The sequence below is a fragment of the Phascolarctos cinereus genome, unplaced genomic scaffold (genome assembly GCF_003287225.1).
Source record: "Phascolarctos cinereus isolate Bilbo 61053 unplaced genomic scaffold, phaCin_HiC Scaffold_4;HRSCAF=312, whole genome shotgun sequence".
NCBI lineage: Eukaryota > Metazoa > Chordata > Mammalia > Diprotodontia > Phascolarctidae > Phascolarctos > Phascolarctos cinereus.
In genome coordinates, this window is record NW_027555847.1 from 729,066,388 (window position 1) to 729,094,283 (window position 27,896).

The 27,896-nt window shown below is 48.2% G+C and overlaps 1 protein-coding gene across 1 annotated transcript in view; it reads right to left on the minus strand.

Moving 5' to 3' along the window:
- The window catches only part of LOC110201746 (uncharacterized), a 57,355-nt gene extending 35,813 nt beyond the window's left edge, over positions 1–21,542 (minus strand). Inside the window, exons 1-6 of the mRNA XM_078151879.1 lie at positions 21,457–21,542; positions 20,954–21,024; positions 15,533–15,659; positions 14,802–14,897; positions 10,127–10,304; positions 8,733–9,786 (exon numbers count right to left, since the gene is read on the minus strand). Of these exons, the coding sequence (XP_078008005.1) occupies positions 8,733–9,786; positions 10,127–10,304; positions 14,802–14,897; positions 15,533–15,659; positions 20,954–20,998 (1,500 nt within the window). The 5' untranslated portion in view covers positions 20,999–21,024; positions 21,457–21,542. The remainder of the gene's footprint in view (positions 1–8,732; positions 9,787–10,126; positions 10,305–14,801; positions 14,898–15,532; positions 15,660–20,953; positions 21,025–21,456) is intronic.
- Between the last annotated feature and the right edge of the window lie 6,354 nt (positions 21,543–27,896).

Sequence of the window (27,896 nt, forward strand, 5' to 3'; positions counted from 1 at the left end):
AACGTTGCAGTTGGGGGGATCTGGACCCCTGGAAGAAAAAGCCCCTGAACGTTCCCACAAAGTTCAGGGCTTTTCCTTTCAGGGGTCCAGATCTCCCCATCACCACTACAGATCTTAAAAGATGCTAAAGAGAAGGGGGTGAGTTTCTGGACTATTTAAAGTCTTTAGGAATCCTGAAGTGATGGGGCAAGGGGGGGTGCAGGAGGAGATAACACACAAGGCAAAGAAATATAAGACAGTAAACTGGACAAAGTGGAGGTCAGGCGCATTCTCCTCCAGATCCACTTTCCGCATCACCTTCTGGCCAAAAAAGTCCTTCCCGCCCAGGCGCCTGAGGCAGGCAGCAAGCTCAAAGGCTCCTTGCGCCCATTTTACAGATGAGGCAACACTTTGGAAGTGGGGGGAGGGCAGTGAGCCGGGGTTCCTTCACTCCTAGCCCGGGGCACTGCCTCGCACCCAGAGCCCAAGCTCGGCCCACGGGAGCGCACAGCCAGCTCACAACCCCCAGGTCACCCCCCCAGACAGTGTCAGAGTCCTTCCCAGCACCGCTGACCAGGGCCGCGGGCAGTGCGGGCGCCCTGCGGGCCAGTCCAGACCAGCTTCTGCTGGGGGACAGGGGCAAGGCTGTGTCACTGCCGGGGTCACGGCCCCCTTTGCACCAACCTCTGACCCTGCAATCCCCCAACCCCCGCATCGTGGGAGTGGGGGAGGGGGCCATCAGGATTGGGCCAAAGGGCAAAAGCAGGGTCACCCCCGGGCCCCGCCCCCTTTGCACTAACCCCCCCCCAACCCTGGAGCCCCCACACCGGAAGCCAGACTTGGTGCTCTTCCCCACCCTCGGCCCCCTCCAGCCCACGTGCTCCCCGGCCTTACTCGGATCTCAGGCTCCACCCTCTTGTTGTCTGGGCTGCCTCCGTTTCCCCACCTGTCACATGGGGAGGAACCTCCGGGAAGGACCCTTCTACAAGTTCGTGGCTGAGCTCTCAGCCCGGGAAACTTCTCTTCCGGTGCTGCCTCAGTTTCCCAGTCCGTACGTTCCTCCCTCAACCCTTCCAAGCCCCGGGTCCCGGGCCCACCTGAGAGGCTGCAGTGCTTGAACCCCGAGGAGCATCTTCTGGGGCTCCAGCCCGGGCTGTGGCCAGGAAGAGAGTGGGCATCCCGGACGGCGGCCTGGAGGCGGTGGCGGCAGGGGAGGTGACGGGACTGGGGACCTTGCGCATGCGTGCACCAGGCCTCTGGGAGAGGCGTGGCCAGACGCCCAGCCCGAACCCTCGCTCTCTGCCCGCTCTGCTTTCCTTGGACTCCAGAAGCCCTGCGACAAACTGCCGACTTCCGGAGAAATGGAAGGAAGCGGAAGTCACGGGATCGAATCAAGGGTAAAGCCTTCTGGGAATAGTAGTGCCAGGGAATGGTTGATGCGCTTGCGCTGCGGGCGCCCCATCGCTAGGGTCTGGAGGCCCAAAAGGACCCGAGCCATCCGTCCTCATTGGCCAGCCTCTGAGACTTCCCTGGTTCTCTGTCCTCCCAGTCTGCTACCCCGGGCTGCCGAGAGAGCGGGATGAGCCCCTCAGGGTCTGCTCCGGACCTCCCTTCCCCCTCCCCATGACGTCACCCTCCCGCCAGAGCTGGCCCCGCCCCCTTAAGGGAAGCGCGTGGAGCCAGAACACAGAGTTCGGTTTTAGGTACAGCAGTTTAAAATGATTGTAGAACGGCCAGCTAGGTGGCGCAGTGGAGAGAGCACTGGCCCTGGAGTCAGGAGGACCCGAAGTTCAAATGCAGCCTCAGATACATAACGCTTACTAGTTCTGTGTGCCCTGGGCAAGTCACTTAACCCCATTGCCTAGCCAAAAAAATGTCTAGGACATTGGGCTTGAGATGCGAGCCTGGTGGTCAAGCACGCCTGCGGGTCACCGTGGAAACCATGGGAGACCCACCGGGAATCCAGGACAGATGGCAGAGCCCAGGGCGCAGGCCACAAGAAGGGGAAGCCGAGCTTCTGTTGGTTAGGTGACCATTATCCCGTATGGTAGGTTTGTCAGCAGGGGCTCCGAAGTCAGCTCCAGTGGCTGCCAGACCCCCTGTCTCCCCATTATCGGGTCACTCCCCACGGTGACACGCATCCTGACAATGTGCCCCCCAGATTGGTGCCAAAACTGGCCTGAAACAGCTGGATGCCTCTGAGGGCCAAGAGCACCCCCAGGCAGTGGGAAAGCCTGCCTCAGTCCAGGAGGTGCCAGCCTCCAGCCCTGACCTCCTAAAGAGGACAGCTCTGGAGCCCTGCTGAATGGGACCTCGGGCCCTGTGCTACGTGGGCAGCCTTTAATCCTGGACCTAGGTATGGCCCCGCAGAGAGGGGCAGAGTGACCATGCACCCCACCTCTTTGCGGACCATGAATGTGTCACACCAGAGAATGCTACAGTTTCAGGGACAAAATGCTAGGCTTAGCTCCAAGCAGTGCCTTTCTGCTCATGGCTAGACTCTCCTCGAGTTTTGTAGAAACTAAAACACCAAAGGTAAAAATCACACAAGATGACTGAGATCAGGCTCCCCTAGTTACCAACACCTCCTCTGCCTATGGGCTGCACCTTCAACCGTTTCTATCCCTAACTGGACCAGAAGAGAAGACCTCTGTCCGTGTCACCATTAACGTTATGCCGAGCTGGCCTAGGTCCACAATGAAGGGGAAGCAGTGGAGAGATTAGCTGGGGCTCCACCCTTGAAATGAGCAGTAACGAAGGTCTTGGGGGCTGTTGTCAGGGCCACCCCCACTGCCCCACCAACCCTCTCGTAGGGAGAATCCTAAGCTCAGAGGAAGGGGCCAGGCCATCCCACCTCACCTGGACGTGTTCTGATAGACAAATGGGTCGCAGCAGAACCACTCCACTGACCTTACCGTTCTTTATATCGCTCCTAAAGGAGCGGTGATGGCCTGGAAGCTGCTTCTGTGTGGTATTCTGTCACCCACACCTTCAAACACAGCACTTTCAGCTCTAACATTGGTAGCATAGTGACAATGATACTGCTTCACCAGAACTTGCGTTTTTTTTTTTTTTGGTGAGGCAATTAGGGTTAAGTGACCTGCCCAGAGTCACACTGCTAGTAAGTGTTACGTATCTGAGGCCGGATTTGAACCTGGGTCCTCCTGACTCCAGGGCCGATGCTCTACCTACTGCGCCACCCCGAAGCCCCTTCACCGCAGCCTTTTCACATTATATCCCCAACAGCTTCAGTACTCATGAACCCCGGGAAAGAGAAGAACGGCAAACAGCACGAAGTGCTATCTACGTTAAGAACTAGTCATTTGACCCTTTCCTTGAGAGCGTTCGTGTTTTCTGAATACCCAAAGTGCTCCAATGGGCACCCACCTAACTGGTACGGCTTTACACCCTTTGTACAAGTGTTTATCTTCTAGGACAGGTAAAGGAGACTGAACAAGCCATCTCCAGGACAGAACCAGCCTCAGCCGCAGTCTGGATAAACAAAGGCCCCAAAGGGATAACTGGCTGGGACAACAGAACAACCCACAGGCCTCTGACCCAACACAAATGAATCTGCTGCTGAGTCTGGGAGAAGTGGACAGCCTCAAGGTCCCCCCTTTTCATAACGATTGTTTCTAAGTTGATGCACTCCCATGGGACAGGCCACGCTCTGAGATTCAAGGTTTCTCTAATGAAAAGTTACGAGCCATGTTATGAGTTCACTCATCAACTCTAGCGCCTTGCACTTTAAACGATTCAGGATCACCACCCCTACGCCGTGGCTACTGACTGTGCTTGAAGGTGTCAGATTGCTGGTGAATTCAGTCACCAACGTGCCTTCTATGACTGTAGGACCATGAAAAGGCCTTAAGAAGGATGTTTGTCATTTTTGTTAAATACCCTTTTATTAGCCAGTGTGGCTGGTATTTTAGTGGCTTTTTTACCTTTTGGTGTCATTCCTAATCGATTAATTATAATCCAGATTCTAATCCAATAGCTCCTAGTACAGCCATCAAGAACTACACACCTATGTGCGTTCAATCTTACTTAGTTAATACAATGTATATCATTTTTTCTGAAAAACTTTGGCTTCATATTGAGAAATTCCTCTGAGTTTTGTCCATCTTTGAAGTAATATTTCCATTCCAAACCAATATAGATAATGGGCGGATTGTCCAGCAGTAGATACACCTTTGACAGACACTGCAAATGAACAAATGCCTTTGGGAAATTGCCATGTTCTTCTAATAACCTCAAACTTCTCCCTACGACAAAGGCCCGACTTTTTTTAAGCAACAGCATTTCATAGGAGTTGCAGGCTTGTGGCCCATAAAACACTGCAACCACTCAAAAACCAGTAAGGCTCATCACTCAGGTAGGACATTCAGAAGGACACAGCGGTGTGCTGCACATTGAGGAGGCGAAGCCAAGAGGGCAGAATGAAGCCAGCGCTTCTGCCCAGCTCTACCCACACACCCCTCTGCAGCAAATCCAGGAACACACCAAACCCAATTCTGAGCAAGAAAGCTAAGAAGAGCTTAGGAAGGCAGAAAGAGAGGCCTGCAGACGTGGGTGGGGGCTGGCTGGGAGAACCGTGCACTGCAAGCAGCACCAAGGGGGGGGGGCTATGGTGGCAGCAGCAACAGGAGCAGTGCTGTGTCAAGGGCGAGGGCACTGACTGCCAGATCATAGAGAGCCTCTGGGAGCAGGGACGGGGCCATCTGGCAGCCTGGCTGCCCCCGTTACCCAGGTTCAGATCACTGTACCAGGGTAGAGAGAAGAGCAGGCATGGCTGCAGGGAAACAAAGACCCTACCTGAATAAGGTTAGGCTTCCCAACTTTGATCCTAATTCTGCAGACCAGGAAGGCAGTGGCCAGACCTCTACCAGAATCATGTACTACTTGGAAGAACTGAAAACTTACAGGCCTGCACTGAAAAGTAGTAGGATATAAAAGACAGAAACTTGGGCCAGATCTCACCACCATCCCAAGAGGGAACAGATAAATTCATTTCTAATTCTCACTCTAACCCTAAATTTGTTTCTAACATAAAATCCAGTCAGGAAATAGGCTATAAAAATGAGTAAACAAACAAGTGATTGGAAAGGTGAATGGAAAACTCAAGACACAAACTTAGAAGAAAAATGACTTGAAAACAAATACAAGCAAAGCCTCAAAGAAAAATGCGGATTAGATATAAGTCCAACGAGAATTCCTAGAAGACCTACAGAAAAGGGGCAAAAGTAGTTAAAAAGTGATTTTAAAAATCAAATAACAGCAAAGAAAAATTGAGAAAAGAAATGAGACCTGTGGAAGAAAATTATGAAAAGAGAAATAACAGCTTGTTAAAAGATGCACAAAAATTACTGAAGAAAATAACACACAAATCACAACTGGCTAAATAAGAAAAGAGGTACAAAATCTCACTGTAGAAAATAATGCCTTAAAAATTAGAACTAGTCAAATAAAAGGTAATGACTCCATAAGACATCAAGAAACAATAAAATAAAGTCAAAAGGCTAAAAAAAATAGAGAAGAAATGTGAAATATCTTACAGGTAAAACTCACCTGGAAAACAGAGGAGAGATAATTTAAGAATTATTGGACTACTTGAAAGCCATGATTTAAAAAAAAAAGGGGGCCTGGACATCATATTCCATGAAATTTTAGAGGAAAACTGCCCCAAAATCTCAGAACCAGAGGGCAAAATAGAAATTTTAGAAATCCACTGATCACCCCTGAAAGAGATCCCAAAATGAAAACTTCCAAAAATATTACAGTCAAAATCCAGAGCTTCCAGATCAAGGAGAAAATACTGAAAGCAACCGGAAACAATCCAAATACCTTGGAACCACAGTCAGGACACACAAGATTTAGCAGCTACCACACTAAAGGATTAGAGGGCTTAGAATATGATATTCCAGGAGGCAAAACAGCTATAATTACAACAAAAAATAGCGCACCCAACAAAACTGAATATAATGTTCTGGGACAGAAAATGCATATTTAATGAAAGAGAAAGCTTTCAAGCATTCTTGATGAAAAGACTGGAGCTAAATAGAAATTCTGACATTCAAACATTCTCAAGAGAAGCACAAAAAGGTAAACATGAGTCAAATCACATAGGACTTAACAAAGTTAGACTGTTTACATTCCCATAAGAGAAGATGATGCATTGTAATCCCCTAAGAACTTTATCATCATTGCACAGTTAGAAGGAGCATACTTAGAGGGCATGGTGTGAGTTTATGTTGTGATTATGTCAAAAGAATGGAAGGATGAGAAAGAGAGGTGCACTGAGAGGAGGGGGAAAGGAGAGGAAGATTGAGGCAAATTATCTAACGTAAAAGAGGCACGCAAATATATGTTGTTAACAAGAGACACACTTGAAACAGAAAGATTCACAGTAAAATAAGGGGCTGGAGCTGAATCTATTATGCTTCAGCTGAAGTAAAAAAAGGCAGGGGTAGCAATCATGATCTCAGACAAAGCAAATGCAAAAATATACCTAACTAAAAGAGATAATCAGAGAAACCATACTTTGTTAAAAGATACCATAGAAAATGAATTGATTTCAATATTGACCATATTTCAATATGCACCAGATGGCATAACATCCAAATTCTTGAAGGAAAAGTTAAATGAGTTACAGGAGGAAATAGTAAACTATGTTAGTGGGGACCTTAATTTACCCCTCTCAGACCTAGATAAATCTAAACATAAAATAAAGGCGATTAATACAATTTTATAAGAGTTAGACATAATAGACCTCTGGAGAATGTCGAATGGGAAAAGAAAAGAGCATATCTATTTCTCAGCTATGTATTGCACCTTCACAAAAACTGACCATGTATTAGGGCATAAAAACCTCACAAATTAAGAAAATCAGAAATATTACATGTACCTTTTTAGGACCACAACGCAACAAAAATTACATTCAAAAAAAGGCCTTTGAAGCACAGATTAAAAATTGGAAATTAAGCAATTTAATCAGACTGCATTAAAATTTAAAGAGAACCTAAAGGACATCATAAAAATACACATGAAAAAAATATGGCCTGTGACAGTCTACATGCTCCACCAGTATCCTTGTAACATCAATAAAAGCAAAAAAGGATCCCAACACATTGGATGGACCCTTGTGGTGAACTTAGAGGAGGTTAAGGGCAAGAGTTACAGGATGAATAAGCTTCTCTTTCACAGGAGAAAATATCTCAATAAGATCACAAATCCATTTAAGTGCTAAGAATGGCCATATTTGCAAGATATGCAAATAGGGGGAGGAATAGCCAATGCTATTTTTAAAGTGTTGGTCTATTCATGTACACCTCTTGATCATGTCCTCCTAAATTAGTCACAAAGGATCCACTCACTGGGCTAGACTTGTATAGTTAACACTAATGAACAGGTTATCTATTGATTATTCCTTGCTCTCTATCTGATCAGTCCCTCCTTTTTTCCTGGTCATACAATAAGGACATCCTTTAAACCACTTCCCCATAATTTGTAATAGGATACAACCTACTCATGTCTATCATAAGCTTCTCCACTGTCCCCTGGATGATCCTCAATTTCAATCCTTCAAAAGCTGTAGTCTCCCATGACTCTAGCCAAACCTAGGTGGTACAGTATATAAAGAGCCGGCAGTGAGGAAGATCTGAGTTCAAATCCTACCTCAGAACTTATTAGCTATGTGACCTTGGGCAAGTCAGTTAACCCATTTGCTTCAGTTTCCTCAACTGTAAAACAAGGGCATTAGCACCTACCTCCTAAGGTTGTTGTGAAGATCAAATAAGTTAGGTGCTATGTAGAGATACCTGCTATTGTTACTTTTGTTACTCTTAAATTAAATCTGGTAATTAAAACCAGATTAGCAGCCTTAGGGAAGTCTCTGTAGCAAACTAGGCAGATATTTGCTTCATCTACAGAAAGGGTTGGCAAACTTCAACCCAAGGGCCAAATCTGGCCCACCCCAGAGCCAAGAAAGGTTTTTACACTGTAAGATAAAGTTTCCTAGGCCAATAAGAACAGCCAGGGTCCCAGGGCATAGTGTGCCAACCAGGTCTTTAGAATTCCCCTTTAATTGAACTGCCTAAATTTCAGTTGTGTGCACTGGCTGGAATCCTTCTCACATTTGTTATCTTCATAAAGCTTTGCAATTCAAGAAGTTACAATTTATCTAATGTTGAATGAGACCTACACTGTTAGAACGCCATTCTATAGTTTTTCTTTGGTATTAATTATCTGATACTGATCAAACTCTTTGCTCTCATAGTCATCTCACATTCGTTATATTCACAAGGTTTCTTGCCACAATGAGTTTTCTGATGTTTGCTCTAGGAAGGCCTTTCCACATTCGTAAAGTTTCTCATAAGCATGAATTATTTTTATATTCACTAAATTGGGAGCCCTTATGATAGGCCTTCTTATATTCATAAAAGTTTCCCTCCACTTATGAATTCTCAAGTATTGACTAAGCTGTTTCCTCTCTAGGCAGACCTTCCCATATTTAGAACATTCATAAGGTTTCTCTACACTTATGAAGTCTCTGATGTTGAGTAAGCTGCTTCCACTCTACGAAGGTCTTCCCACATTTGCTACAATAAGGTGGTAATTCCTCCTGTATGAATCCTCTGGTGGTGACTAAGCGGTTTCCTGTCTAGGAAGGTCTTTCCACATTCACTACATTGATAAGGCTTCACTCCAACATGAATTCTCTGATGCTGAGTAAGGTACATCTTCAGAAAGAAGACCTTCCCACACTTACTACATTCATAAGATTTCTCTCCAGTATGAATTGTCTGGTGTACAGTAAGGTATGACTTAGAGCTGAAGGCCTTCCCACACTGATTACATATATAAGGTTTTTCTCCAGTGTGAACTCTCTGATGCCGACTAAGTTGTTTCCTCTCTAGGAAGGCCTTCCCACATTCATTACATTCATAAGGCTTCCCTACTGCATGAATTTTTTTATGTTGACTAAACTGTGAGCTCTGGCGGAAGGTTTTCCCACATTCCTGACATTCATAAGGTTTCTCTCCAGTGTGAACTCTCTGATGTTGGGTAAGCTGTTTCCTCTCTAGGAAGGCCTTCCCACATACACTACACTTATACGGTTTTTCTCCAGTATGAATTTTCTGATGTCGAGTAAGTTGTTTCTTCTCTAAAAAGAGCTTCCCGCATTCATTACATTCATAAGGCTTCTCTCCAATATGAATTTTTTTATGCTGACTAAATTGTGAACTCTGACGAAAGGCTTTCCCACATTCTTTACATTTATAAGGTTTCTCTCCAGTGTGAATTCTCTGGTGGCGAATAAGCTGTTCATTCCGACGGAAGGCCTTCTCACATTCATTACATTTGTAAGGTTTCTCTCCAGTGTGAATTCTCTTATGTTTAGTAAGTCCTGTGCTCCGGCTAAAAGCCTTTCCACATTCATTACATTTATAAGCTTTCTCTCCAGTATGAATGCTTTGATGTCGATTAAGTTGTGAACTCTGAGAGAATGCCTTTCCACATTCATTACATTCATAAGGTTTCTCTCCACTATGAATTCTCTGATGTAGAGTAAGGTGCGCATTAAGCCTGAAGGCCTTCCCACATTCATTACATATGAAAGGTTTCTCTCCACTATGAATTCTCTGATGTTGAATAAGGTGTGTGTTGAGAAGAAAGGCCTTCCCACATTCATTGCATGTATAGGGTTTCTCCCCACTATGAATTTTCTGATGTACATTAAGTCCTTTGCGCCAGCAGAAGGCCTTCCCACATTTGTTACATTTATGAAGTTTCATTCCAGCATGAAATCTGTGATGGGAAGTAATGAGTAAGTTATAGTTAAAGCTTTTCCCTTTACTTACTATATCCATACACTTTCTCCAGTATGACACTAAAATAAAGTCTAAACTCTAACAATGATTTCCCAACCCAATTACAATTAGAAAATATCTAATTTGTGAAGATATCTTTACTCAGTCTAAATAAACTTGGAAGTATTTTCTCTAAGTAGCACATCTAGGGAGACTTTCTGATGACTAATCTCTTTGGTAGAAAAAGGACTGGCCCAAGAAGTGAGCTCCCACCCTACTTGCAACTGTTGTAGAGTCTTACAGTACTGACAGTCTCCTCAGGGGTGATTTTTACTTGCCTAGACGACTGATCCTTGTTGTTCTGCTTTCCCTCTGACATGGCATCACATTCTAAGGCTTCTCCCAGCTTGGTAACATGGGGCTGGCGATGCCGCGGCACTCTTTCCTCCCAGAATCCTTTCAAAGTAGTGTCAAGCTTTGGAGTGGGCTCCCTGGCTTCAACTATCACTTCCCAATCTGAAAGAAATGCACAATATCACAAACACCAGCTTGAGGGAAACAAGGAAATTATTTGTTTTCTGTCCATTTCATTAACTCCCATGACAACTGCAGATATTTCCTGATGACTGCCTGGCTCCTTGCCCCTTTCTCTCATGTTTTCTGGTTCCCAAGTTCCTTACTTAACAAGTTCAAGTCTCTTTTTGAGCTGCAATGGCACTGTTTAGTATCTGCCTTACATTATTTATAGAAAAGAAGGGAAAATCACATTAAAACTAGCCTAGGGCCATCCACTAGCTTTTCTCACATAAAGTTTTGTGATTTTCCCTCTTTTTCTGTAAACAATGCACATACTGTCAACTTTTTCCTAGTAACATACTATGCTTTGACGGGCTAGCAAAAAAGAAAACAGGCATAACTAGGAGGAAGAATGGCCTTTCACTGACCCTCCTACCAGCCTCATGAGATGACCAAGTCCATGATGCTCTTTCTAAATGGGGGGGAGGGGGGTTGGAGTTCTTGTCAAGGTGGCACTGCCAAGCAGCAAAACTGGGAGCAGACTCCTGGGCTCAAAGGCTCTCTACCTCACTAGACTTCCCTTTAGCAAAAGCAGCACACTTTATCAGAGGAAATCTAAGAGTAGAAGTCACATGGGATCCGCAGGAGCTACACGTAAAGAATCACGAGCACTGCCAGCTGCTTGGCACAGACAATGCCAGATGTCCCAGTTCAACTGAACCACTCCCCTAGCTATATATGCTCACTGGCCACCTTATTAGTGCCCATTCTAGAATCTTCTCAAAAATCCAAGTTAAGTTTATGAGCCTATAGTCTGCAGACACTATTTCTGAATGTGTAGAAGTGAGCAAAGCATCCTGGGAGGGAGAGACCTGGCACTGTCAGGCACCAGGCAGGCCAGACCACCTCCTCTCTAGGACCCTGGCCCCAAAGTCCCAGAAACAGCACTGCTGCCAAACCACCAGCCCTCTTTCCAGCCCCATCCCTGAAATCGCTGTCCAGGGAGCAATCCTGGTTGCAGCTGTATCTGCAGGTGGGGCAGCCCTGACTTCTACAGGACCCAGTCCCTGAAGGCACAGGAAAAAAGCTTCTGCTCCCAGAGTCCTTGGCACCATCAGGAGTAAGACAACATCCATGAACATGACACAACAGCTGTGCTACCTTTTGTCTTGCTGGTCTACCCAAGGACCATCTGGCCCTTCCTTTGTTCCAATGCTGGCCCCTCCTTTATGTACCGTCTCCCCCAGCAGAGTTTGGCCCTCTTCTCTATCTGTACCCCAAACACACCGCACAAGGCTTTGAAAACGTCATTTCAGTTGCGTCTGATTCTTCATGACCCCATTTGGGGGTTCTTTTGGCAAGGATACTAGAGGGGTTCGCTATTTCTTTCTCCAGCTCATTTTACACAGGAGGCACTGAGGCAAAGGGGCTTATGTGACTTGTCCACGGTCTCAAAGCCCATAAGTGTATGAATTTCAGAGGCAGCTGGGGGCCCTGGAGTCAGGAAGACCTGAATTCAAATCCTCAGACACTGTATGAACCCTGTAAAACAGCAGTAACAAAAGCACCTGCCTCAGGGGCTGTTGTGAGGATCGGAGGAGGTAATATCCACACAAGTGCTTCTCCTGAGGCTGGTAGGAGGGTCAGCGAAAGGCCATTCTTCCTCCCAGGTATGCCTGTTTTCTTTTTTGCTAGCCCATCAAAGCATAGTACTTCACCAGGAAAAAGCTGACAGTACGTACATTGTTTACAGAAAAGGAGGGGGAATCACACACAGTAGGTGCCTAATAAATGCTTGTTTCTGCTTTCCTAATGCTTTTCCATTGTTCATTCCTGAGATCCTTAATCCTGTTGCTCCAAAAGAATTTTTTTTCTTCTGGTTTTCTTAAGATGCCTCTCAAAAACTTGAATTATGGTCACATTGTCCTTAAATATCCCTAGGTCCTTCACCCAAAAGCTTCTGAAGCCCTTCCATCTTCTCCCAGAAGTTCACCCCGTTGGATTCCCTCCATCGGGCCTTCCTTATACAAAAGGACTAGTGAAGAACCCTGGGACCCATCTGTCACCCCTTGCTCTGGCAAAGAGATTGGCCCATCTCCTTTTTCTTAAAAAAGAGCAAATGTTCTGGTCAGCCAAAAAAGAAAGGGGGAAGAGAAGTCACAAAACCAGGACAATTTTTGTTCTCTAACTTAAATGGGCCCTCAGTGGGGCAAGGCAATCTCTTCTACTCTTCCCTAATTCATTCTCTCCCCCACTCACCACAATGGCTGCTCACAAGGATCCCTTAGTACTCTGTCTCCATCCTCTTAGATGAAGACCTTTCCTCTTCTTATTTCACAGAAAAAATGGAGGCCATCCATTGGTACTCTCTACTGACATCCCAATGACATTTTGCCTGTCTCTCCTTCATTCCCATCTCTGTTGGAAAAGTGGCCCTTTTTCTTGCCAAGGCCAATTCCTCCCTCCATTCATGGTCCCATCCCCTCCTGTCTCTATCATCAACTGTGCTCTGCTCTGTCTGTGATCCTTTCCACTGGACCTTCTCTCATTACCCTTCTGGACCTCTTCTTGGGGGGATCCCCTGTGGTGACCTTCTGGAAGAAGACAGAGGGGCTTCTGGACTTCAACACTGTGCCCTCTTTATTGTTAGCTCATCCTGGAATCTCCCTCAATACCTGAGGTGTCCTGGCCCAGGAACAACCTTCCACCCCTGTCTAATGTCTACCTCTCCATCCTGTCTGTTTGGACAGCATAAGAGACTCAGCACACTTAGCAAGACATTGATGATATGAGTGTGTGTATAACATACCTATACTATTTGTCAACCAGCATCTACTTGCTAGTAACAATCAGATCCTAAAGAGAACTTCCCTTCATTTGCTTCTTCATCTTGTGAAGGACAAGATCAGCACTAAGACAAACCCAGAAGTCGTCACATACTCCGACCTATTTCCCAGACTCCTTCTGTTTCCCTTTTTCTATCCAGAAGTCATGTGTACTTCCAGTTCTTAGCACTCATGAAACACTCATGTGCTTGTCTCTGGGCCCTGCTGCTCCCTTCCCACATCAGCTTTTTTCAGGTCCTTTGCTTCAATGAGTGACCCCTCCGATGCCAAAGCTACTGGTTTTTCCTTCCTTTTATCTTCACCCAAATGCTCCCTCCTGGTCCCTGGATTCACTCACAAGGAGCCCTCCTTAACCAACAATGCTGCGCCCCTCTCCTCTTACCTTTGCCGTTAAGATTGACCCATTCGGATCCAAAGCCTACTTCTGGGTTTTAATCCCCGAGTCCAAAGTTGGTTCATCTCACTGGCTATTTAGGCTCATGTATTTGGGTACTGGTATGTGAGGCTGATATCAGGCCACCTCTCTACTGCCTCCTTTCTCAGCAAGAAGACATTTCCTGGGCGTCTGTACACGTCCACAGTCACGTACCTCGCTACACTGACCATTGAGTCTCTCACTGGTATCTGCTTGGTGGCTACCCGTGGGTGATTCTCACCATCCCCACTCTGGTTAGAGGCACCAGGAAGAGAAGGTCCTTACAGGCTTTCGGTACATGTCAACCCAGAAATCCCCACCCCATTCTCAGATACTATCTCCATGCCAGGAAGGGCCCAGACCCACCACGTCATCTCTTCTCCTTATTTTCCAAGACTTTTAGCCTCCTCCCCAGAGAAGGCTCCATCCTTCTCGGATTGGTCAGTTCTTGCCCAGAACTTTAGCTTTGCTCACTTTTCTCCTGACTATTTTTGCTTGGAATTGTATTCCCAGTGTTTAGCACATGGCTGGGTTAAGTGATTAATCACCAATTCCTCCTTCCCAAGTCAGGCTTTTGTGGATGAAAACACCTTGAGCCTTGGGTCATCAGTTGCTACCCAAGACAACGTTACTTTGGCAAGACCTTCTAGGTGCATCATGGCAGCATCCCTTGTGCCCATGTGAATTACCAGCAATGGGCTTCTCTGTTACATGTCGGACCCATGCCCCAGGAAGACAACAGAACCGTCAAGAAGCTGCTGCCTTAGTACCTCTGAGCAGGAAGTCACCTTCTCTGACCCTGCCTGGGGCTTCAGCCCACACAGACCCAAGTCAGCATCTCTTAGAGAATGAGCCGTCCTTCTTTAGACTTCTCAGGGCCAACCTCCCCTGTCCCACATCCAGCCTCCGGACACCATCTGGGATTTCTTTGGGACTGCCCGCTCTTTTTTGACTCATCTCTCCACTGAAGGCCTCCTTCCAGTTTCCTAAGGAACACTTCATGTCCTTGAAAACCTGGAAGGAGGTATCCCTCAAGGCCACCTCTTCTGAGAGAAGAGACTGTTCTTCAATGGATGCACTGGCAGCAGCAGGGGCAGGAACAGGCTCACTCACTGCACACTGAAGGGGCAGCAACAAGGTGGCTGGCTGCCAGGCCATTCTTTTAACAGGACTTTCCCCACAAAGGATACACAGACTAGCAAACCGAGCTGGTGGTGGCCACGCCTCCTCACTCACCTGCACAGTGCCTCTGGGGGATGTCTCCCTCTGGCATCCAAGGGGCTTCCCCTTGCTCCAACTGGCAGATCACATATGGTTTGGAAATGGCCAGGCCTGTTCATTGAACATGGAAAGGTTTTATGGACAGAGAGCCCCTTCAGAATTCAATTTTAATTCCTTCTCTCTTCTGGAAAAAAAAAAACGCCATCCAGGCAGACCCAGTGAATTGGGACAAAAGGCCTCTAAAAGAAGCTCATTAAGAATGTTTCCAAGGACCCATAGAGATCTGGGCCCCCCTAGAGGATCTGGGCTCAGAAAGAAAACTGTGGGATTCCCCATCTAGAATGTGGACACCAGGCAGGCGTTCTGTGCCTTTCTCGGTATGTCCAGTACACAGTGCACACGCCTGGCACATATCGGGTGCTTAGTAAATGCCTACTATGTCTCCAGCTATCTGGAACACCACACCAGAATCCTGGACCTGAGGGAACAGAGTGGGGGAGGGGTGGCCTCAGGGAGAATACCATCCAGGGCCGAGTTCCAGTGTACAAAATGAAGACCCTTCCCTGGCTGGGGAGACTGGTATACTACCAGGCAGCCCACCAACCTACCTCCAGGAATCTTTTGTTTCCATAGGCCAACGAATAGCTGAAAAGCACTCAAGACACCTTGCCATATTGCCTATGTGAGGAGATGAAGCCCCTCCCCTGGGCAGAATCTACATCATCACAGCGGAAAGCCATCCTCACCCAAGCCCACCAGGTTCCTATAGTTCTCCAGCATCACATCCCTGTACAAGTCCTTCTGGGAAGGGCCCAGCTGCCTCCACTCCTCTAGGGTAAAGGCCACGGCCACATCCTTGAACGTCACCGATTCCTGAAACACCAAACACATTTGTGGTTACCAAGGGCCTATCCTTCACCTGGACCTGGCAAGAGAAGTAAATCGGCAGGAAATCACAGGGACTAGTCCTTATGTTGTTCGGGATTAGCACTGGACCAAGACAAACAGGTACGGCGTGCCCACCGGCCAATGTTCTTTGTACTAGATCCATGCAACAAAATGGAGAACATGAACAGCCCCCCTTGGGCTGACGAAGTACTTCACTGCCAACTGTTAGGCAGGAAACGGAAGACGTCACCCCACCTGACAGATGAGAAAGCTGCAAAATCTAAGGCCAGGGGCAACGTAAGAGGCCATATGACCTGGGTTGGGCAATAATCAAGAGTCCAGCCTGCTTCCCTGTGTGGTGAAGGCCTCCACTCCAAAACTCGGCAGTCCCAGCGGTTACCAAGCTTTTCTTCACATCATTTACTTCTCTTGAAGGCAATCCTTTCATATATCCCTCAAAGACTCTCTATCTTTCTCATCCTTGCTCCAAGCTCCCAAAGTCCCCTCCCCAACACTGACCTCACATTGACAGCTCTTGCCCAGCCCCTCCCCTCCCCCTCTCCCCATCGCACAGGAAGAGGCAGCCCTCCTCTTCACCACGCCAGCTCCTCCCCCGGCTCAGGGATCCCCTCTCCTCCAACAAATTGCCCCCTCTGCCATTTTCAATCTCCCCTTGTCTCCTGACTCCTCTACCGCCTACAAACATGCCCATGTCTTCTCCCCCACCCTCTAGACACCCTCACTTGATCCACCCAGCCCAACTATTACCTCATCTCTCCTCTCTCTGGGGGGCTAAACTCCCAGAGAAGGTCATCTCCAAGGGCTTCCTGGTCCCATCCTCCCATTCTTAACTCACAGTGGCCTCTGACCCCACCATTCCACTGCTGTCTCCATTCAGTCCTCATTCTTCTTGCTCCACCTGCAGCCTTGGACTCATCAATCACCCTCTGCTTTCTACGTTTCTGTGGCACTAACTTATTCAGGTTTTCCTCCTCCCTGTTTCTCATGCTGGACCTTATCTAGTTCATACCTGCTAACCAGCGATGTTCTCCCTCTTCTGTTTTCCCCCTAAACTATTTCCCTCGGGGATCTCATTGGCCGCCATGACTCTCATATCTACTTTTCCTGCCCAAACCTGTCTCCCAGCTTCCTCCTGCCCCCCAGACATCTCAAACTAGAGGTCCCATAGACACCTTGAACTCAACATATCCAAAACGAAACTTGCTTCCCTTCATTACGATTAAGGGCACGGCCATCTTCCCGCTTACCCAGGTTGAAAACCTCAATGTCACTCCCTCGACTCCCATGTCCAATCTATTACCATGGCTTCTCAGTCTTCATTTTGTAACACCTCTCGTACCCATCCCCCCCTTCCTTCCTCTGACGCTCCCACCGTCCTCATCACGTGAGGCCTGGACTCCTGCCATGACCTTCTGGGTGGTCGCCCTGCCACAAGCTCCATCCAGTCCATCCTCTGCTCCCGTGTCAGACTCCTCTTCCTAAAGGACAGATCCAAGTCAGCTCCAGGGGCTCCCTATCAGGTCCAGAAGCCAACAGAAAGTTCCAATGGGCATTCAAAGCCCTTCACAATCTAGCCCCCCACCCTTCCAGGCTCCTTACACCTTCCCCCTTTCCTTTCCACCCTCCTCCACCACCCCCCTGTCTCACGTGTTCTTTGATCCTGTGACACTGGAAATGCCCCCTCCCCATTCCAGGAACTGTTACCGTCGGTCCCCTGGACTAGACTCCCTGGCTTCCTTCGCATCTCCCCTTCTGTATGAAGCCTTCCTGGTCCCTTTCGGGATTATAAAGTCATTTATCCTGCCTAGAGCTTACTTGTTTGCACGCTGGCTCCCCCAGCAGCCCTCTGGCTCCTCAAGGGCAGAAGCCAGTTTCTGCCTTTCTTTGTCTGCTCCATGTGCACTTAGCACAGTGTTGGGCACACAGCAGGTGCTTCCCAAGTGCTTTCTGATTGGCTGTCGGGGTCAAGCAGAGCAAGCTTATTTTCCTCTTCCACAGACTGGAAAGCAGTGTAAGTCAGCTCTTCTGTGGGCCCTTCCCCACTCTGTGACTCCCCCTGGAACATCCCTCCTGGCTCTGCTGGCTTTCCAGATGTGGCCAACCTGCCTCAGCTCCAGTCTCACCACCTTCTGGCTGCCCTTGGTGCCTGGGCCCCCCTCTGGACCAAACTCCCTCCCCTCCAGCTCCGCTCCCTGGAAGTCAACACTACAGAATGTCAGTGCCCACCCACTTTCCAGCTTCCCCTATTAGAATGTCATCTGCTAGAAAGAAGGACCAGTCTGTGCCCTCGCTTAGCACAGTGCCAGGCCCAGCGAAGACATGACATAAAGCCGTACACATCATCTTCTCTCCATTCTAGCTCCTCCTCAAGTCCTTCCACCACCGCAAGCATTCCCCTGCCTTCTTGACTGTATCCACATCCTCTCGGACACAATACTCAGGACCACACAGTGCTCAGGAGGTGGTGTCCGGGCCCTGGACACTTTGTAGGAGGCCAGAGGAGCTAGTATGGGTGTTGCTGGCTCCTGCCACATGCCACTCTTAGCTGACACGCGGTCTCTAATCTACTAAGACCTCCAGACGGTAACAGACAGAATTTACACAGTGTCTGAAGGCTAGCAAAGCACTTCACAAGTGTCCCGTGGATTGTTTCACACTCACAACCCTGGGTGTCAGGTGGTGTTCCCAGCTAAACCCCACCTTCCACAGGAAGCCTGCCCCAAGCCCTCTTCATTCCAGTGCCTTTTCTCAATTATTTACTATTTATCCTGTCTGGGGCTCACTTGGGAGATAGTCATTTGCACAGTGTTTCCTCCATTAGACTGTAAGCTCCATTGAGGGCAGGGATGGTCTTGTGCCTCTTTTTGTATGCCTAGTACTCCACATAGCGCCTGGTACGCATGTAAAAGCTTAATAAATGTTTACTGATTGACTATCCCCACTTTACAGTTGAGCAAACAGACAGATGAAAGTGAAGAGACTTGGCCAAGGTCACAGAGCTGGTATCTGAGGCCATATTTGAACTCGGGTCTCCCAGACTCAGGCCCAGCGCTCTGGCACCCCCCAGGGGCCTCCATCTTTTTCAGATCTTCTGTCCAGTCACACATTGCCGTCCTCCTCCTCATAAAGCTGAGCATTTTGTCCCAAGTGTCAGACTCAAAGGTTGTACTTATCCCTAACAAACATTATCTCACTAGATTAGATCAAATAATTTAAGCCCAGGATAAGCCACCTTTGCAGGGGCTGTTTGTTGTCCGGCCCTGCTTCCTTATCTCATACATGAAAAGATTTTTGGGAGAAAAATGTGACAAATCCTTGGCATCTACTCTCCTGGTGGGTCACCTCACCATCACAGAGGCTCAAACCCTGTCCCCTCCATCCATCCTGGCCAAGGACCTCACCTCACACAAGAGATTGTGCCATCAGCCCCATCCCTTCCCTTCCGCATATCTCCACACCACCAACCTCGGCCCTTACTCTCTCCTCTGGCTCTGGCCCAGATGAGGAGATGATGTCTTTTACCCCGCTCGTGCCCCAGATTCCCCCACTATCCTGCCCTCTTCTCTCCATTCTCCAGCCTCCCCCACTTACCGGTTCCTCTCCGCCCCCCCCATCCTGCAGAACATCATTGCTGCACCTGCTACGCCTCAGGTGACCTTGCTGTTTTCTAACCCAAGGCCCAGCTCTTCCTCCCCATGCTCACTCCAGATTCCTCTCCACATTAGATGGTAAGCTCCCTGAAGGCAGACACTGTCTTTCTACTTGGGTCTGCATCCCCAGGGCTTAGCACGGTGGCACCCGGTTTTACAACTCCCTAGAACGCCCTGTCTACGTCTCCTCACAATCCAGCTCCGACCTCATTGCTCCTCCCAAGTCACCCTGCTCTCTGACTGCCCCTTATGTCTGCCAGGTTGCCCACATCATGCCTCTTAACCGTGGCTGTTCCCCACAACTCTGGGCTTACAGGACATGGACACAATTCTAGAGGCCCGACCCACTTGGCTTCCTGGCCCTGGAAGAGGTTCCTCGCTTCCAGGACAGGTTCTCAAGGTGGCTTGGCTTCACCTGGGGGCAGGAGGGACATTTTCCTCAGGAACACTCCAAGAGCCCTGGCCGCCAGCTCCACTGGACGGTCTTGTAATGTCTCCCAGATTCCCCAGGTCGCTGGGCAGGCTGGATTCTCCCAGAGGGCAGGAGAATAAGTAATATCCCCCCCCCCTCCTCCCAAGCACATCAATTCAAATAGCTTCCTCCTATCTAGGAGGATGGATGGTGCTAAGACCAGTTGGGGGGGGCACCTAGGTGGATAGAGCACTGGCCCTGCAGGCCCAGGAGGACCTGAGTTCAAATGCAACCTCAGACACTTACTAGCTGTGTGACCCTGGGTAAGGCACTTAATCCACTGCCAAAAAACCAAAACAAAACAGGTGGGGGGGGGGTCAGAAGTTGGCAGAATGTGAGAAGCTGGATGTACGTCTAATGTGGTAACAACCCCCACACACAAAAGCTCTTTGGGTGGGGGGGTCTTCGATAATTTGTTGCTGTTGCAACGTCCTGACACTTCATGACCCTGTTTGGGGTGTTCTTAGCAAAGATGCTGGAGTGGTTTGTCATTTCCTTCTCCAGCTCATTTTACAGATAAGGAAACTGAGGCAAATAGGGTAAAGTGACTTACCCAGGGTCACACAGCTAGTAAGCATCTGAGGCCGGGTTTGAACTCCAGAACACGAGTGTTCCTGATTCTCACTGACTACCTAGCTGCCCTAATTAGTTCTAAGAGGGTTAAGGGGCCCTAAGACCAGAACCCCCCACTCTCAAATTTGGGATTCTCCTTGAATTCTGGGCTGACCTCAAGTTCCTGGGGGTTGGGGCATGCTGCCTGGAGAAAATGCAAACCCCCCCCAATCCTGGGGAGTTCAGGGCTCAGACCTCTGGTCATGGTGCCCTCCCGCACCTAGCCCTGCAGCCAGGCCCAGGAATGCTCCCCCTTCTGCAGTGGGGGGAATAGACCAGGGAAGCCCTCTCCCCACCCAAAGGAAGGTCAGGAAACAGGCCTTTCTTAAGCACCGACCCTGGGTCAAGCACTTAGACATAATCTCTTTAGGGCCTGACAGAGTAGAAAACTGAGGCAGCAGCTGACACGCCTCGGCCACCCGCCGTGAGCCTCGCAGGTCAGCGACGGCTGCCCGAGGCACAGGGCAAGCGCTTGACCCTTGTTCAGCGCCTGCCCGCTTGGGGAGCCCCACTTCTTCACTCACCCTGGTGGGGGCAGCAGGAGCCGCGGGCGGGGGGCCTGGGGCCATCTCCTCCCTCGGCCTCAGCCACGAGCCTGGGGATGGAAAAGAGCAATGAGAGCATGAGGCCGCACTTCTCAAACCAAAGTGGGCGGGACTGGGCGGCCACGCCCCTGTCGGCACTGGCCAATCGCAATTGTGGAAACCACGTGTGGAGACCACGAAGACAGAGGGCCCGCAGGGGGCGAGGTCAGAGCCCAGGAGATTCTGCGCACGTGCCGCCTCCTGGGCCAGCGAAGGAGCAGCGTTGCCGCTGATTGGCTGCCATACTTCGCCACGCCCCCTTCCCAAGGAGGAGCAAGGAAGGAGTCCGCTGGCGGAAGCGATGCGGCTGAGGGCGTGGCAGGAAGGCGGGTAGTCAGGTGCCCCGCTCCTCCTCTGCCTTTTCCTCTCCCCCAGCACCCCACCCTGTCGAAGGCTCCGAAACTAGGCTCTACGTCCTCCCTCCACCTCCGGGACTCACTCACCTCAGCCCAGGGCCGAGGGACGCGTGGCTCCGACGGCACCTGAGGGTGAACAGAGCCAAAGCGGCCAGGAAAAGGAACAGACTGGCGGGACGGACGTGACGTCACCTCGGAGCCCAAGTCGCGCTCGAAACGTCTTCTGGGAAATGTAGTTTGGAGAGCGCGGGCAGAGGAAAGAACACTGGTCTGAGAGCCGGGAGGGGGAGAGCCCAGCCGATGGCCAGGCGTGTCAGTAGAGTCCCAGGAATTCCTCTTTCTGCTCAGATTCCCCTACAGCATCCCCTCAGGTTTTTTTCCTCACATGGGAATGTTCCACGGCAGCCTCCCAAAGGGTAGCTTCCATTAAAGGCTCTACAGACAGTCCCTGGTGCTGCCTTGCTGGAGGGCGGGGGGGGGAAGGATTCCACCACCCCTACCGCTCCTACGCTGGCCCTCCGCCCTGGGGTCGACCCTCCGGATACCTGTGCGCATGACTGTGTTTGCCTCCCCAGCCCCACGTTGGAGGCTTCCCCTATTCAGCCCCTGCTGTGTATTCCCGTCTCCTTCCCCGGCCCATTTTACCGAGGAAGAAGACACTGGTGCCTGCCCGCAGGGAGCTTTCACTCCACACTTCCAAGTGGGGTGCTGGTCGCGCGGCAGATTCCCATTGGAGGAACAGCCCCCGGATTAGGGCGCCTGGCTCTCACGGGAGTGGGAAGTTCTCCCCTTCTGCCTGGTTGTCCCATGCGAGTCCCAGGCACCTGCCATCCTCCTGGCCAGACTAGCAGTCTTGGCAAAGGGGTACCAGGCTCTGTTGTGCCTAGCTAGTGAAGGCTGTGCCTACCCTCCGAAGCCCGGCCCCGGGGAAAGCTCCAACTGCCTTACCTGTGAGACGGCTGACACTTGGATCTGCCTTCAGAAAGACAGTCGGATAATTGTACAGCCCCTACTGGGATGTATGGGGTGTGCGGGGAGGCCAGCACCTCCTGGGAGGGCTAGCCAAGGGCTATGAGGGCTGCTGCCCCGCCTTGGGTGTCTGCTGGCAACCTTTACTGAGTTCTTTGCCAGAAGGACAAAGGAAATTAGGCTGCACTGTGAATGCCCTTTCTCTCAAAGCTTGCAGAACCTGCATATGAAGATATGCATGAGTAAGACAATGAACCCAAGGATGGACAAAGAGGATTTTTGTATTCAGAGCAATTCCCTGTCACCCCTCCCTCCCTCCCTTCCTGGCTCAGGATGCCTATGCCAGCCGGAATTATAGTCTCCAAACGTTTAACCATGATATGAGAAAGGAGTTTCTTAAGTGAATAGATTGTAACTACAATAAGATAGGAGAAGTGTTAAAGTGTCAATTGAAATTATAGATCCAGGATATCTGTTTCTTTTACCATTAACGTGGCATAGCATAGCGTATGTCCATAAAACACTAAGATAAAAAAAGTGCCGTCATTCAAGGTAGTGTCTGGGTCAAGGCGCCTTAGTGGTCATAAACAGAAGAATGCTGGTGGTCAGCTTCAGCTGTTGACACAGGAAGGGGCATTCTGGGTGCACTCAGAGAGCACCAATGTATGTCCAGAACACACAAAGCATTATGGTAGATTAAGCTTGAAATGTCTCTCCTGATTGGCCCATCTAAGTTTTAGGCCTTTCTTAGGTGTTGGAGTTCAAAATGGTTTGAGGAGGGATCTATACCACCTATCTATGGCCCAACTCTCACCCGAAGCTCTAAGAAACTATACATGTCCAGCGACCACACCCCAGTAAAACCATCTCAGCACACAGGCTAAACCAGGCTGAAGTAACTGACGGGCCTCAAACCAGTTTGCCCAAGCAGGTGAAGACTTCTAGCAGAATGGGTGGGTGAGAACAGTTTGTTCCAACTGCAGTGAAGATGGCTGGAGCAGGTGCTGGGGGGCACATAGAGCCCAGTCAGACACTGAAGACGCCAAGGTCATCCATCACCAAGAACCTCACTGTTGTCCCCCTGCTGGACTTTGATGACTCTGGAAGAGAATGTGAGGCAGACAACTTTGTGCAGTGCTGCCTCACTTATAACCAGTTCATTCACACGAGACATCATCCCGTGACATCATTGGTCTTCTTTGGAAACCAGGCTGAACAACAAATCTACACAGTCTGACTTCTGACCTTATCTCTCAGGCAGAATTGTTTCTTCCAAAGTTATTGACAATCTCTTAATTGCCAAATCTAATGACGCTCCCCACACACACACACACACTCTCATAGTTTTGATATCTGCACCCACTTCTTGCATTCCGTCTCTTCTGGGTTTTCCTCTCTCGGTTCTTCTGTGTGTCTGACCCTTTTCCCTATCCTTTGTAGATCTTTGTCCACATCATGCCAACACGCTATGGGTATTCCCCGAGGTCCAGGGCCTTCTTCTTTAGAAACCTCATCATTATCATTTCTATGGAGATGATTCCCACATCAATGTATCTAGCCCCAGTCTCACATTACAAAACTGCTAATTGACTATTTTGAACCGGATTGGAATCTCATGACAAAACTCATTATCTTTCTCCAAATAACCTACCTGTCTTCCAAATATATTCACTTCTGTTGAGGGCACTAGTTTCCTTTGTATCACTCAGAGATCATGACCTTTGTGTCATCCTAAACTCCTCTCACACTCACCCCACACAGCCAGTTAGTTCTTCCATCTCCCTTCTATATCCATAATATCTCTCCTACGAGTTGGTTTCTCTATGATTACATAGCCACTGCTCTAGTGCAGGACCTCATCAGCTTATGCCTGGACTGTTTCATCAGCTTGCTGGTGGCTCTGCCTGGTGCAAGTCTTGTTTCTCTAATTCCTCCTCCACAGAGTCACCAAAGTGATTTTCCTAAACACCAATCTGCCCCTGTAAGCCCTAAACTCTAACACTGTCACCTGCAGGATTTAATACAAATCGCATTTCAAGCTCCCACAACTTGACACCTTTTAACCTTTGAGTCTCATTACACTTTATACCCCTCCACATACTCTGCAATCCAGATATGCTATTAATCAATCAATAAACATGTATTAAGCTGCTACTATCTGCAAGGCACTGTGTTAAGCCTTGGGGATGCAAAAAGAGGCCAAAGACTGTCCCTGCCCTCAAGGAGCTCTGCAAACAAACATGTATAAACAAGTTGTGTACAAAATAAATGGAATTAAGAGGGCTTGGGGAAGACTTCCTGTAGAAGGTCGGATTTTAGTTGGAACTTGAAGCCAGGAAAGCCAGCAGCCAGAGGGGAGGAGGGGGAGCATTCCAGACATGAGGCTAGCCACTGAAAACCCCCAGAGCTGAGAGAGGGAGTTTCTTGTTTGTGGAATGGTCAGGAGGCCTGTGTCACTAATCTGAAGAGTATGTGTCAGTGTGTAAGGCATAAGAAGACTGGAAAAGTAGGCGGGAGCTAGGTTATAAAGCTCTGAATGCCAAACAAAACACTTTGTATTTGCTCTTGGAGGCAATAGGGAGTCGCTGGAGTTTACTGAGAAGGGTAACATGCTCAGACCTGCACTTTTGGAAAGTCACTTTAGTGGCTGAAGGAAGGGTGGACTGAACTGAGGAGAGACTTGGGACAGGCAGACCCACCAATAGGTTAATGCAGTAGTCCAGGATTGAGGTGATGAGGGCCTGCACCATGATGGCAGCATCCAAGGAGAGTAGTGGCAAATGAGGAAAACGTTCAGTTTTGCTCATGTTGAGTTGAAGATGTCTACTGGCTATCCAATTCTAGGTTTTCAATAGACATTTAGAAATGGAAAACTAGAGGTAAGGAGAGAGGTCAGGGCTGAAAAGGTAGATTTGAGGATCATTAGCATAGAGATAATAACTGAATCTATGGGAACTGATGAGATCAAGTGAATAGTGTAGGGGGAGAAGAGGGTACAGGACGGAATGCTGAGGGACACCTATGGTTAAAGGGTGAGATCTGAATGAAGATCCAGCAAAGGAGACTTGAGAAGGAGCAGTTAGATAGGTAGGAGAATCAGGGAGGGTGGCCCAAACACCCAGAGAGAAGAGATCTATCAAAGAGAAGAGGGTGATCGAATGTCCAAGGCTAGAGAGGCCAAAGGAGAATGAGGACTGAGAAAAGGCTGTTGGATTGGGCAACTAAGAGATCATTGTAACTTCGGAGAGAACAATTTTAGTGCAGCGATCAGTTTGGAAGTCAGATTGGAAGGAAATTATTTTGCTATTATATTAAGAACCAATTATTAAATTGAGATCAAGGCTTTTTCTCCTTTATTTCCTCATTTTGGGCTCAGCCCCTGTAGAAGGTCAGTCATTCATTGATGAGATGTCCCTAACCTTCAGGGAACATGCTTCTCAATCTTGGGCCCAACCCCACCCAATCAGGATAAGGGGGGGAGTGTAAACAGAATGCAGGTGGTTAAGTTCTTGCTCCAAGGTGAACAGCCTTATCCTTTTACCTCTCCATTAGAATTTAGGATGACTCAGTTTATGAAGGAGAAAACCAACCAGAGTGGTCTGGAAGGAAATGGATTCCTCTGTCCAGACTGCTGGAGGTGGCTGAGTCTCATGATTAAGCCATGTTCTCAGCAGGAGGAGCTAAAGATTTCTGGCTCACCTCCTCATTAAAAGGCCACCAAACAGGGTGATTGTCACTTACCACAGCATCTCCTTTTACAAAGGTATTTAAAGTATTAAGTGTCTCTATTAGGAGTCTGGGAGTCTGGTTTTCTAACAGAAACCACTGATCATCAATTTATTGATTACTAGCTAGCCTAATTAATAAATTGATTGTTAATTACCCAGAAGCTATGTTTCTTGAGTTTTTCATTTGTCTCAGACTGTAAGGGCCACACTGGGCTTGATCACCGTGACACAGAGGCCCAAAGTGGTGGGCCTCTAGCTAGCTTCCTATAATTAAGCAAGTGATCTTGCAATCTGCAGCTCACAGTTTTGGGGCATAGGATGCAGAAAAATAATCACTACCTCTCCAGAACCATATAAAATTGATTGATACTGACTGGAATAGAGTAGGAGTCCTCAATGAATCAACTTTCTCATTCTCCCCTTCAATCCACAGAAAGACCCATCTATGTCTGGATCATTACCATCTAAATGCATGTTGGGCAGTTCATGGGCAACACAAAACCAGAAGGGGGCAGTCCCCTCACTGAGGGGCAAAGGTGACATTAGTTAAGAGGGAAATGGCGTAACTTATACTGATTGTGTTCCATTCAATTAAACAATAACTCATAATGCACTAGACGTCTGAGATGACACTCTAACCAAGAACCATGAGGGACAGGTACCTCCTACGACACATGAAAATTGAGGGACCACAGGGCATTTGTTCACATGTAGTGAGGCAAGCACTGTCTGCCCTGCACACAGGTTCTGGAAATCTTTGGAGTTATGAAAACTATTCAAGCAGTTTTGGCAAACATCCTCCCCATTACGGTGATGAGAGGCAACATCCTTGTGTACAACACAATCAGATCTAGATATTTGGAGCACAGGGAGTGCAGGAAAATAAAGAGTAAGTTGAGTTCCATGAACAAAGGAATTATCGGTCATTGCCGTCAGCGGTGGAGCAAAAACCAGAGTGGGAGACTGAAAGGGAGGTTTGAGGTTCCAGTCACTTCAGGCTCAGGAAGACATGGATTAGGAACCATTTGTAGAGAGGATGATGAAGATGAATCCCACATCATACAGTTGTCCAATCTTTGAAACATCCTCTGATGCAGTCCTGGGGTCCTCTGGAGATCTCTCCTCCTAGACTGGAATCAGTGGGCTCCAGAGCAGCTTCCAGTGGATTTGCTTCTCCAGTTCAGGTCACTTGCAGGGATCTCCTTCTCTGTTAATCTCTGACAAAATAAATCTTAGTACAATTCTAGTTTGTTATGACAATACCAGGTCAGGCAGTGAGAGCTAGCTCAAACCTTTACTGGCACTAATAGGAACATTACTAGACCAGAAAATTTACATTTTTAGGTTGGCAAATTCAAATAAGAACAGAAAAATGAAAAAATTCGGAACCTACATTTTATATTTGGCCTATATAATTACCTAATCCTATTACAACTATTTATTAAAACCAACTGAAAAAATTTCACTTCAGCTATTTTCCTTTCTAGCTATTTTCTTTTAGCTGTTCATCCCTCCCCTAGCAGAATGAAATTTTACTATGGAATTTTTAACAGCACTTTTTTTTTTAATAAGATGCATCAGGCCCCTGATGCACAATTGAATTCCTTTAAGTGTTGCCAAAATAATTTCAATGGTAGCAAAAAGTTCTGGAATGGGATGTATAAATACATTGAATAGTCAATTTCAAGACAATGCTTATTGAATACATTATGTTATTTAATAAAACATGTTTGCCTTTTAAGACATGTTCAACATTCAGGTAGCAATAAAAACCCAAATCAAATTGGCTTTTCCCATTTAGGTAACACCAGAGATTTTAACATTCTCTTC